The 13,776-nt window shown below is 45.2% G+C and overlaps 1 protein-coding gene across 1 annotated transcript in view; it reads right to left on the bottom strand.

Moving 5' to 3' along the window:
- KCNJ3 (potassium inwardly rectifying channel subfamily J member 3) overlaps positions 1-10,059 on the bottom strand; it is a 132,276-nt gene extending 122,217 nt beyond the window's left edge. The window contains exon 1 of the mRNA XM_066633883.1: positions 9,379-10,059. Coding sequence (XP_066489980.1) covers positions 9,379-10,059 — 681 coding nt within the window. The remainder of the gene's footprint in view (positions 1-9,378) is intronic.
- Positions 10,060-13,776: the final 3,717 nt, after the last annotated feature.

Raw genomic sequence — 13,776 nt, 5'->3', positions numbered from 1 at the left:
ACTTGTAGCCCATTCCTACCTGGGCTTTGTGCTCCGACAGCACAAGGAGTTTTGTGAAGGCACGAAAGCCAGTGGCGTACCTGGGGGGTCCCAGTGCCCGATTTTCCACCCCCCCACCCCTTTTCCACCCCCACCCCCTTTTCCACCACCCCCCATGACCTGGAACTAATTGCAGTGACGTCATCGTCACCACAATTACTTCCGACCGGCTACCTCCTCTTTTCCCCCTTTGGAAAAAAGGGGGAACGAAGGAGGCAGCCGATGCCCTGATGGAGCCTTCTGCGCCGCTTTTAAGCAGCATGGAATTCTCCATGGGAGCGGTTTGGGGCTGCTGGTAGTCCACCTGTCTGGTGCGCTCCTTCCAGCAGCCCCAGACCGCTCCAAAGGAGACCTCCGCGCCACTTAGAAGCGACACGGAAGCCTCCGTCAGGTCCTGGGAATCCCAGAGTGTCTGCTGACGCTCTAGGACGTGCTCTCACTGCCTCTGGAGGCCTCTCTGGAGGCAGCGCTAGGGTGAGGCACCCAGGTCAGAGCACCTCACCCTCACTGACGCTTTAGGGCACCCCTGCCGTCTCCTCCTATAAAGAAGGAGGTGGGGGGCGGCCCAGTCCGGCTGTGAGTCACTGCCGGAGAGGCAGCTTCTTGATGCCTCTCCAGGAGTGCTCCAGGGCATCCCTCCTCCGTTGGGTGGAGGCTTTTCTTAAAGGGACACTTCTCTCCCTTTAAAAAAAAAGTGGGCGGGCAGGGGGGAAGGCTTGAGGAGGCATCCCTGGAGGGTTGGTGCTTGGGGTATTTGCCCCGTCTGCCCCCTCCAGGTACACCAGTGACGAAAGCCAAAATAAAATCTGCACTTCCAGGTTACTGAAACGAACAGCCAGAGGTGCGGCAACTAACAGCCCAATCCTGTGCATGTCTACTCAGAAGTAAGTGCCATTAGAGTCAATGGTGCTTACTCCCAGGAAAGTCTGGATAGGATTGGGCTGTAAGTTGGCATTGGGGGTTGGGAAGTGAGGTTCACATGCATTCTGGAGAGGGAGAACAGGAGTGAGGAACAGGTTGGAGGGTTTGTATGTCAGTGGCAAAGGTACACACTGGAAGCCTGCCCTGCCCCCTTACTCTACTCAGACATACATCAGCAAAATAGTGGCGTGAGTCTGAGAAGACCCACAGACAGCCAGAAGGTACTTTGATTTTGACCAGTATCTGCAAATTCTGAAAAGTTTGTGCAAATGTATCTACATATAGTAACATTTTGTGACATAATAAAGCATAATATTATGTTTCATAACATGGCACTGATAAATTGTTACAGACTCTCTGCCCCAAGCACTATCTGCTCATTCTGGTTGAGCTGAAGAGGCTGCTTATAAGCATCCTGATTTATTTTTTTTAAGCTAAATAAACTTTAATTTGGCTACTTTGACAAAGTTACTATAAATGAAGTTAGAATCTCCAGGTGAAACAAGCTTGAAGATTTGGCCATTACATTATTAATTTCCATAGTAGAAAGTGGTTCAATCCAGTACTTTAACTGTCTTTGAAAGCAGACTGATCACATGAACATAGAAAGCTGCCTTATACAGTGTCAGACCATTGCTCCATTCACTGCTGTTAATGGATTGCCAGGTTTTACACTGATCCTTCCCCACAATACCCGGAGATTTTGGAGTCCGAACCTAGGAACTCCTATATGCAAAGCAAGTGCTTACATTTTGAGCTATGGCCAATTTATGGTACAACTGTACCCTCTGAAAGATTCTGCCTAATGTTTTGCTTTGCCTACAGTGCCTAGATCATTTATAGGCACTTATAATAAATCAACAAGATGTAAGAGTAATAATATGTAAAAATCATTTCCACCAAGGTATAGTGAGGTCATAATTATTCCTGAAAAAGTTTCCTCTACAGATTTATGGGGCTTTTCACACTTCTTAGCATTAAAAAATCATTCATGGACAGAAGCAGAATAATGAACATTCACATTGTCGTTGAAAGATACCTGACCGCATAACATGCAGATGCTAATCTATGATGGAACAATTAAAACTATGCTGTTAATTTTTAAGCACGTACAAATTAACATAACTAATAGATTAAAGATATTAGCACTGTATTTTGTTGAAATGAAGCCTCATTTATTTCAATGGAATTTATTTCCAAGAAAATGGACTTAGTATAATAATAATAATATTAACTAGGTATTTATATACCGCCTTTCTGGTCATCAGATTAGTCCTCTGACTTTATACAGGATTGGGCTGCAAACTAAGCCTTATGCTATACTTTCTGCATATGCAGAATTTCTACTGTAAAACATTACATTATTCAGGATTTGGCAGTAGATACGTTCCACTGCTAATCTCTCCGAAAGTTCTATTTCCGATCTTTTAATGTGTGCTGAGAACTGTATTTTAAAATACCTGAACTTTTAGCTTTGAAATTATATGCATTTAATATGAAGAAAAACCTCAAATGACATTTAGCAGGTTTTATTTGACATGATTCCAATATTAGAGGGAATTAAAATTCACTACGGTTACATGAGTGGCTGTGTTCTCCCAGATATGCCAGCCTCTTATGCAACTGCATGTTTTGCATAAATATTTTTAACATGAAATGCTTCTTAAAATGCATCCGCATATACTGTGTATTTCAAACTCATCTGTAACTGTTCTGGAAGTTTAAGTAATAATGATTACCTACAGGGAATTTGCATATAGTTAGAAAATGAGAATCACACAATGGCCTAAATAGATACAGGGTCTGAAGCTCAGTAACATTTACAGATCTGGTTTAGAGTTGTGGGAAGTATTATTTTATTTTTTGCCGGAACACATTTGCTTATTTATTTCTATCCAACTTCCCAAATAAAGTTCTTAAATTAGTTAATGAGTGATAAAAACAGTGATTGAATGATGTGTAAAACTATTTAGGGTGCAGGCTGAAGGATTTCTGGGCTCTTGTTGTCACTAACTCAAGGATTTTATTCACTGACTGTGAGCTACCTTGGGGTCTGGGGAGGGATTTACTACACAGAATAGAATTCCACTGTTATAAAATTGCTATCAATGACACCCACAGTGCACCACCAGCAGCCATTTTCCAAGCACTGTTGCAAGAGGTTGTGGCACTGGAGAGTTCTGGAGCAGTCCTTCACCCCCACCAGTGACAGTAAGTCAGCGGGGGGGGGGGGGGTTAGTGGGATACAGGGTTGAACATGGGTGGAATTGAGAGGAGATTAGGATCTCTTGGAGCATGTTGGGATAGTAATGATGCCACCAATTTCTTGCCCTCCATTTCACCAATGACATGTTACCTTCCCTCATTGGAGAGCACATGGGAGCAGAGGTGGGTAAGTAAAAGAAATTTTGTTACTTACCCATATAAGAAATTTTTACTTATCTCTCTGCTCCTGCATAGTGTCCAGCTGCCCACAGAATGCAGCGGAGGCCATGCTTGGCGGTGCTGCACCCTTCAGGCATTTAGTTAGGATCGTCTTCAAAAAATAAAGTGCCAGGTATATCTTTCAAATAAATAAATAAATAAAACTGAGAACCCAAGTGTGCCTTTCAATCTTTTAAAATAATCATATTCATCCATCTATTTTTGAGGGCTGCTCATAGACAGGCCTCATTTTATCCAGACAACAATCCTGTGGGGTAGATTAGACTGAGAGAGGATTCGAATCTCTCTAACCCAAGTCTAACACACTTCTGAGGAAAAATTTGAAAGCAACAAGAGAAGAGGCATCCCAGGAACCAGGATGAACAGGAGAAGAGGCATCCCAGGCATTTTTTTTATTTAGAAATAAATAAGCAAATGTGTTCCGGCAAAAAATAAAATAATACTTCCCACAACTCTAAACCAGATCTGTAAATGTTACTGAGCTTCAGACCCTGTATCTATTTAGGCCATTGTGTGATTCTCATTTTCTAACTATATGCAAATTCCCTGTAGGTAATCATTATTACTAGGAGAGGGGGATATAGGGCATAATTTGTACCTGGCCCAGGTTCAAAAGGGGGGCCCAAGAGACAAAGGAAATGTCCTGGAGCTTACATTTTCCTATCTACTCAGACTTGTTACCTACACGGCATGCTGGGGACACTACCTAAAGCATGTGATTGCAGCTATTGGCAAGCTATATATGCTGGACTGAGGAATGTATGCACAACACTCCTTAACACAGTGTCAAATCTGGGAAGAAACTGGCCTGCTAAAATAACTCCTTGGCTTGTGGATCTGCTTACCATGAAGGAATGTATAGGAGCTCAGGGACGCAGCTGCAAGACTACAGAGGCTGCAGAAGGAAGTTTTGGTCCACACAGGACACTTTCCATTCTAGTGTGAGCCTAAAAATGATGATGCTAATTTTCTGCATGATTTTCTATATTTAAAAGATTTTAGAGAGACTTAGGAATGTGTTTGGTTTTCCATATTACAGTACCTAGCTGCCGATGCCACAAGGGTGGGCAGACCTGGGCTCCAAAGACTTTTCCAGCTGTCTCCACCCACCCACCCCCATTAGTCCCATCCCTACTTCCATTCCACTTGCCCATCACCATCCTCCCCTGTTCCATTTCACCCCTCCCCCTTTGCTAAAGGACCCAAAAGAAACATTGTACCCCCCTGATAAAATTCCTCTCAGAGGCCCTGATCCCATGGATGACCTGAGAGGGAGTTCTAGGCATAAGAACAACAAGAAAGAAGGGACTGACACCCCAATCCTGAACTGCCCAGCACCCGGGGCTGCAGTGGTACCAAAAAGGCTGCTACAGCATCCTGAGCATGCTAGGCAGCCACCAGCAGCTCCCAGTATCTTCTTGGGGGAAGGACAAATTCATTCCCTTCTCCTGTGTAAGACAGGAAGCTGGCAATAGGACCAGTCTACTCTGCCCTACCTTTTCCCCACCCCCCTTCCCAGAACACCTCCCCCCACACCCCCACTCACTTCTCCGCTGCCCAGTGCTCACCTGGCACTCTCTTGGAGCTCGCGCTGAGCCAGCTCTGGCACTAGGCAGGCACTAACAGTTGCAGACATGCCTTGTGACATGCTTGCAACAATCTGTGCTGGTGGTGGGCTGGCATAAGCCCATCAGTATCAGGCTCTGAATCATTAGAAAAAGCAGGAGGCCTTTTAATGATTGAGGATAGTAGAGCTGGAAAAACTAAGGTAGGAAGGAGTGTGGCTGGTGGTGGGGGGAGTGTTGTAAGGCCATGAAAAGCTTTCAAGGTAAGAGCTAGGAGCTTGTTCTGGATTCAGAAATGGACTAGAATCTAGTGTAGGGATTTAAGGAGGGTGTGATTTCACCAAAATGACACGAGACATGAATGATTTTGTGTGCAGAATGTTGAGTGCAGGTGAGGAAGCTAAGATGAGAAAACAGACCAGGGAAGAGAAGGTTGAAGTAGTCAAGGTGAGAAATAACCTGGGTGCAAACTAGTATTTTCACTGAAGGGACAGACAGGAAGGATCATATTTTTGTGATGTTCTTTACATGATTTGGCAACACACCCAAAATGGGAAACGAAGTGGAAAAAGGCACCAAACCTTGGTGTATCCTCAACAGGGTGGATAGTGACATTGGCCTTGGAAAGCAAGAGACTACAAGGAGAGAAAGGCTTCAGAGGAAAAAAGAGAAGTTCTACCTTGGATATACTGAGTTTGATACAATGATGAAGCATTCAAGCAAAAATGTCAGGCAGACGGTTAGAGCTCCAGAATTAGATGAAGAAAATTCTGCAGGAGAGAGGTAGAGCTGGGTATCATCAGCATACAGATGGTACTGAAAGCTGTGAGATTTGATGAGATCACCTACGGACAGCATGTAAAAAGAGAATAGGGGCCTGAAAATAAACCCTTGAGGGATCCAAACAGAGAGGGAAAGCAGAGGAAGCGCTTCCCCCAGTGGTAATCATGGGGGGAAATAAAGGCAATAGCACAGCAAATCTATGCTGGTTTACTCAGAACTAAGGGTTCAATCCAATGGACCTCCAATGCTGGCACTGGGTATCATAAACGTGCACCGGGCCAGAGCTTTGGGCAGCAGTAAGGGCATTCTGGGGAAGGGAGAGGGCAGAGTGGAGGGAAGAACTGGCCCAGGAGGAGGGCGGCAGGGATGGCGGAAGTCCAAGTTGCTGTATCCTATCTTCCCTCCCAGCCTGGGCAGCCCAATATTTCTTGTCTCTGCGCCTGCTCAAATTTAGTGGGTGCCCCCTGGTTCTGGTGTTGCATGAGAGACTCCATAAGTACATTTTAGAATGAAATTGACCCACCTCCTCCACTGCCTGGTCTCTCTGTGTTAACCCATTCACCCTCAGGATCTTCAAAGTCAGTTATCCATGCCCATATACTGTAGAACTTCTCAAAATGCCACTCTTGTCAAAGTTCCATCACTGTGATGAAGACTTTTTGAATCCTACTTTAACTGTACCTGTTATTAACCGATATTTATGATGCTTTGTGTAAAGGAGTATGAATTAATAAAATACATTTTTTAAAGGCAACGATATAAAGAACATTAAGTTGCTAATTGGGTTGCTTCGGGATCTCATTCTTGGAACAAAATTTAAGTTCTATACTTTGTGCCTGCCAATATATAGGTGAAAGGTATACATTTAACTGATTTAGCCTTTAAATCCAGATTTCTCAATATCCCATGTTTCTTTGAGTTAAAAAACATTGTTAAGTGTTTTTTTTCTTTTTGGTATATGATTTTGTTTGTTTGTTTTTTTATCACAAATAAAGAAGAAAGAAAAATCAATGTAATGGAGATTTACCACCAGTTCCACACTGGACCTAGATTTTATTTTGTCAGTCTGAAAGGAGACAAGGGTCTTCTTACATTATAATTTCCTGTGATACCTTCTTAACAAAATCCTTCAATTCACCCTTCGTCCTCTATCAGCTTTAACTCAAAAGCATGTCATCCAGCACCTTCAGGTTTATTTTTTTGTTGGGGGTTTGAGTACTCTGCTAAATTGTATGAGAATGCTTCGATTCAAGAATTTAGTTTTCACAGAAAATAAGCCTGATATGACTGCATATGTGATCCTCTGTTAACAGGGTACAGCATATGCTACAACAGACATGTTCTATAACAAACAAGCAGTATTTAAAATGTGTATAGTAATGTATTTGCATGGTGTGCTTGCTTTAATTCTTAATATCTTCAGTCTTTTTGATGTTTATATGCAGGATAAAAATTAAAATCAATACATTTGCAAGATATTGTGAACTCGTTGGACAAGCTTATACTAAACAACCAAGTGCCAGCAAGCTGCCATGCCCTTCTGTAGATCACATATTGTGAACTGAGGTCTACAATGAAAGCAACTTCAGCTGTCCAGCTGAAATCATACAGACAGGCATCTCGATGCAGAAAGGAGCAACTTTTTAATGTAGTAATCAGCATGGTAATTGGTGTGCAACACAAATCTGAACTCAGGCAAATAATTAATTTAAATTCAAGGTTGTGCTTAATTTCATCATCTGTTCTTCATAATTGGTTATTACAGCCAAATAATGAAAGTCTGTTCTGCAGTATACATTGGTGCCCTCTAAAGACTATATGAACACCAACTAGGAAATTTCACATGCAATTCTTTTTACCAATTTATATTAGTGATAAAAAATATATTACTTCTTTACATGGGAATTGAAAACTGACAACTACAATATCAACTACTGGGATTTTAAAATCTTGCAAATACAACCTTTGCAAGAAAAAAGATGCAATGTCTCTTCATGGATTGTCTTTCAACAATAAATATCACTTTTTCTAAGGGAAGCAAGGGCAGCTTCACACTACCCTGTTTCTGTGTAGTGGTTACAAACTTCCTTGATTCTTCATTATTTACTTTTCACTTTTTCACCAGTCATTAGGGAACTGGAAGTGTCACTAAAGCTTCACTGAGTCTGTGATATCCTTGGCTCAATCAGCATTCTTTATTTTTGTTACATAAATGGTGAACAAGTGTAAATTGCAAAGCAGCTGTGAATTTTGTCATAATGTTACATCTGTCTTTACTCTAAGATACTGTAGGACGTTTTGAAGTCAGTGCTTAGTTGCTATAAAGTGAAACTTATTAACTAAACATTCCATCCACTGAAAATGACAGCAATGGGCAAATCTATATAACCCCATTTAGAAATATTTGTTTATATCTATATATGAAACATTTGAATCTATAAGGGAGAACCAGGGAATTCAACTGAGCTCAATTCAAATTGCAGTACTGATGACATAATAAACCTCAGCCATAATCCTTATCATTTTCAAGGGTGAACTTGAACAGCCTAAATAAAGGAAGGTTAAATAAGCTGAATAAAAGTTATCTTTCTTTTCTTTTCTTTTTTTTTACCAAAGCTTACAAAAGTAGCAAACTAGCAAAGAATATCCCACCATATTCATGCTAACCACAGTTGGCCCAAATTAGTTTGAAAACCTGCTCCTAACCATGATTGCAAACTGTAATTTGGTGCCCAATATGTGAAATGCCTGCAGAAATACAAGTAAAGCTAACCATGATTGGCCCCAGAACAGAAATGGAGGGCAGAATATCATTTTTTCTTAGGCTTTTTTCTGATCAACTTTAAATTTTAAAGTTTATCTGATTTGTCTTCAAAGCATTGGTACCACCATTTAGAAGGTATATAATGACATCCCTAACCACAATCCATACTTGAGCTTAGGTCTCAATGAACTACCTTCATGATGTGGTGGGTTTATGAATGATCAATGTTTTCATTCAGGAGATCAAGTTCTAAAAAGTATTTGGTTCTTTTAAGCTGCACAAGACATTATCTGTATATTCTAGAGGGCAATGATCTATCAATTTTTACTTCCACATATACAAGTATATACTAGTTTTGAACAGACACAGACAAAAAAAATTTAAAAGGATAGATGGCCTAAAGAGTTTCAAGGATTAAAAAAAAGGCAGTTTCGTACTGATAAAATATTTCAGAAAGTATTACAAACCTAGACTTAAAGGCTGGATAGTGGAATACAATTTGTTGTTAATTTGTTTGAACAGCTGCTTATGAAAAAGGAGGTGGGAAATGTAACCAAAATATGAGAGGGGGGGGAGGTGGAGGAGGAGGAGGATAATATAGTGTAGATATAAACTAAAAAGAACCAATGAAAAATGGCAATGCAAATACACTCTGGAAAAACCACAGAAGGGAAAGGGGTGACAATTCTGTAGAAGAATGTAGAGAGGAAAAAGAGGAACTGTGAGTAACTCCGGGGAAACAGGTATTAATGCTGAATACTGTATGGTGAAAATGGTATGAAAAGGTAAGAGGGCAAGGCGAAACAGAGAAGTATGCATGTGTGGTTAACTCAGAGGGCAAGAATGAGAGCCTGAACTTACTTTAAGGAGTTTGCAGCGGATCTGTGCAGAGACCATGTGGCTGTTGCGAAGGTTGCCCACCCTGAACATGAGGGTGAGTTTGCCATCCCTCATGGAGATGGCAGCATGTTCACTGAACATCAGTGTCTCTGCCCGTTTTTTAGGTTGGGACATCTTGATGAACATACAGCCAATAAGAAACGCATCCACAATGGAACCCAAGATTGACTGGAAAAGGAAAAGTATGATGCCCTCTGGACACTTGTCTGTAATGTAGCGGTGGCCATAACCAATGGTAGCCTCTGTCTCTATGAAGAAGAGGAAGGCCGAGGGGAAGTTGTAGACATTGGCCACGCATGGAGTGTACTTCTCATCGTGGACTCTGTTCAAGTCACCCCGCATGTAGGCGATGACCCACCACATGGAAGCCATAAAAAGCCAGGCCACGGTATAGGTGAGGATAAAGATGAAAAGGTTCCAGCGCCACTTGAGGTCCACCAGGGTGGTGAAGAGGTCCGACAGGTAGCGGCTTGTCTCGCTGCCCAGGTTGCCGTGCTGCACGTTGCACCTGCCATTCTTGTCCACAAAGCGCTGGCGCTTTTTCTTGTGCGCCGACGCCGGCTGCTGGTGGAAGCCGGAGCCACTGGACGAGGTGGTCACTACCTGGTAATCGTCCCCAAATTTCCTTCGAAGTGCAGACATAATACGAAGGGGCCAGCCAGTCACGGACCTGCAGGGTGCCAGAGAAGAGATGACAGGACACTGCTGGGCTTGCCCTCCCCACTTGCTCTCCAGCCCGCTTTAACCCGCCGCCCCTCCCCAATGCCCCCCTTTGGATCTCCTGGGCCACCCTTCCCCCCCTCTCCTCTCGCACCCAACACCGGGAGCCCCCCCCCCCGCGTTACCTGACTGCAGCTCAGCCTGGCAGTGCCCTCCTGGAAGTTAGGACAGGGCCAGAGGGAGGGGGCGGCGGGGGGAGGCAGGATCCCGCGCAAACTCGCCGCGGTCAGTCAGGCGGGGAGCAGTGGCATCTTGGCGGCGCTTCTTCTCCACCCCTCGGCGGTGGCGCGGGCTGGGCACGAAGGCATCCTGGTGGCGGGCTCTCTCCACCCCCCGCACCCTGCCCAGCGACCACAGCCCCCCTCCTCCCTCCCTCGCCCTCTCAGCTGGGCGCACGAGAAACCCAGGCGCGGAGAGGAGGCGAGCGCCGGGCGCCCTCCACCGAGGCAGCCTGAGGAGTTGCTCCGCGGGGCTGTGGAGAGCGCGAGTCCCTGGCGTGGTGCGTGCGCGCCTGCGTGCGCCCGTCCCTAGCAAAGCTTCCCCACAGGCTGGGGCGCAGCCATGGCTCTCGCACTCGCCTGCTCGGCTCCCGCCGCGCGCCAGAGGAGCGCAGCCTGGGCAGAAGCAGGGCAGTGCCTGCCCGGGTCCCTCCGGCTGCCAGTCCTTCCTCCTCCTCCTCAGGGCAAGAAACGCATCCGCGTTGCTCCGCTCAGCCTCTCCGCTGGCGCTGCAGGCGAAGCTCCCGGGGTCTGTTTCCCCTCCTCGTGGCCGTGGGAAGCGAGGGGTGGCCAGGCTGGTGGCGCGCTCTGGGGAGGCGGCGGCGGCGGCTCCTGCCGTGCGAGTGCGCTGCTCTGCAGACCTTCAGGCTTAGCCCCGCCTGTCCCCTGCCTGCCTGCCTTCCCCACCGCCCGCTTGGCTTCGTACCTTCATGTCGAGCTGCAGTGCCAAAGGCGGCGGCGCCCAGTGGCTCCATCCACCACCACCACCACCACCCCCCTCTCCAATGAGCCGGGAGTCCCGCTGTCCGCCCGCCCGCCCACTCCCCAACAGTGCAACGAGGGCTGTCACCAAGGCGGCGGGTGTGCGCGATCTTGGAGCGAGTCCTGCTGCAGCCAGGGAGCCAAGAGGCTGAGGCGTGCAGGCGGAACCGCTGGCATGCTCACCAGCGCAGAGCAGAGCCCAGTCACCCAGTGTGGTGCCTTGAGCGGAGTGGGTAAAAAAAAAAATCACCTCCTGCCTTGCAAAAAGCACGGATCCCGACAGGGTGGTGGTGCTTCCTCAGCCATTTCTGCCCAGTGTTGCATATATGCAACAGGGACCAAATGTGTACGCCTGTGAGCAGGGCAAAAACACTGTGGATAGTTGCAGGCATTGCACCAGAATCCACGCTCTAAATCCCACCAAGGAAGAAAAAACTGAACAAAAAGCTGCCAAGTTCTAACTCTCCAGGACCAGATCCTGATGATTCCAGGTCCATTATGCCAGTGGTTCTCAAACTTTTAGCACCGGGACCCACTTTTTAGAATGAGAATCTGTCAGGACCCACCAGGAGTGATGTCATGACCAGAAGTGACATCATTGAGCAGGAAAATTAGCAACACTCCGAGGCTGCAATCCTACCTACACTTACCCAAGAATAAGTCCCCTGGACTATCATTGTTAAAAGCATATACATAGTAGCCTGTTTAAAGTACAGATCTGCAACAATTCCCCAAAGGCAGTCACATACCAAAGTAGCATCAAGTCTATTAAAAATAAAACTCCCATTGAAATGAATGGGCAGCCACCTGAAATTGGCTCTTGACCCACCTAGTGGGTCCCAACCCACAGTTTGAGAAACACTGTATTATGCTCACTTGCTCCATGGAACTCAACCACCTCAGCATGCAGCAAGCACATCTTGGAAACATTTCATTCAGGACATCGAAATCAGGAACCTCTGCTGCAGAGGATGGAAACAACCCTGGGGCAGATATTATCCACTGAGTGTTTGTATGCTTGTGGGCAGAGCCAGCTAAGCAGGAAGCCCTGGGAATCAGGGCTTCCCTTATTCAAATCTCACCTCTACGTCCACCCAGTGCATGGCCTTAGGCAAGCCATTCCCTCTCAGCCCCAGTCCAAATATGGGGATGATGATGCTTACAAGGCAGTTGTAAGGACAGAATTGAGATAAGTGCATGTGAGGCACTGTGCAAGTGATAAGTATTATTACAGGGCAGTCCTAACCCCTTATGTCAGTACTTTCCAGCACTGGCATAGCGGTTCCAATGGGGCGTGTGTTGTATCCTGCAGTTGGGTGGGACTCACGGAGGCCTCCTCAAAGTAAGGGAATGTTTGTTCCCTTACCTCAGAGCTGCATTGCCCTTATTTCAGTGCTGGAGAGCACTGACATAAGGGTTTAGGATTGCACCCTTAGATATATAATATGGGTGTATATATCCCCACTTGGATGTGTAAAAGGCACCATGGCACTCCTCATGGTTTTGAGTTGGGGTGTCCTCAAGCAAGCAAGCACAGCTGTCACTCTTCTCCCTTGTTTTACCTGAAACAGGTAGACAGGCCTGTACAAGACATCTTGCCTGTGGCAAGGTCAATATGGAATTCAGGCTTCACAGCGATGTTGGTAACTTATCTTGTTGATTGACTGGTTGATTGACAGCTCTCTGGGAGGGCTCTCAAGGCAGGTCTGCAGTAGGGTGTCTCCCTGACCAAGGAAAGAGAGAAATCTGGAGGCTGGGTAGTGCTTCAGAGTGCACAATTAATTGTAAATGGCCTTGGAAACATTTTTATTTGAAAAGTAGTATTGAAATTCCCTAAATAAATAATCCACTGTGCCTGAGCACAATGGACAAGCGAAAGGAGTGCAATGGTGCCTTTGACGTATGAGATTTAAATCAAATTTGTTTTATGTATAAAACGTCCTGAGCATTTTCAAAGGTGAAACTGATATTGCTTTTGCACCTCTCTCTCCTGCTATAATAACCAATTCTGGTCATTGCTCACAGAAAAGAGAAAGAGAAGTGAGGTAAAAAGAAAAATGCTTTATGTCTGCTTTTTAGCAACTGCTGCCAGCAGAATGCACATTTCACTGGCAGCTTAGCTCAATAAGATTGGGCGGTAGAGTTAGCTTTCAACTGCTGTCAGAATACAGGCAGGGAGGAAGCCAACCTGATCTCCAAAGGCAACGAGTTCCACAGGCAAGGTGCCACCATAGAGAAGCAATGTCTCTCTCAGGTCACCACCAGGCAAACCCAGTATGGTTACTTCTCCCCAACTACTTTGCTCTAGGACTGGCTTTAAAAGGAGCAAGAACCCAAGGTGACTGCCCAGGACACCAGACATTTCAGTTATTTTCAATCTAAAAAATAAAACACCAAACTTCTATAAGATTAGAAGTACATTTGTTTTTATATGGCATGAATAGAGATTTACAGATCCATGAATGAGATGTCGGGTCTTAGATGACAGGGGAAAAGCTTGCCTGTAGATTGTGCATGAAAGTTGTGTAAGAGATTACAAATGCTGCTTTTAAAGAGCTGTTCAAAAACTCAACAAATTGAGGGAGTGTCAAAATGCTTTTGCCTGGGACACCATTTGGTCTAGGGCCAACCTTGTCTCATTTTAGACTGCTCTGCTTTT

This window comes from Tiliqua scincoides, chromosome 1 (genome assembly GCF_035046505.1).
Source record: "Tiliqua scincoides isolate rTilSci1 chromosome 1, rTilSci1.hap2, whole genome shotgun sequence".
Taxonomy (NCBI): Eukaryota; Metazoa; Chordata; class Lepidosauria; order Squamata; family Scincidae; genus Tiliqua; species Tiliqua scincoides.
This window is presented reverse-complemented; position numbering and strand designations above follow the sequence as displayed.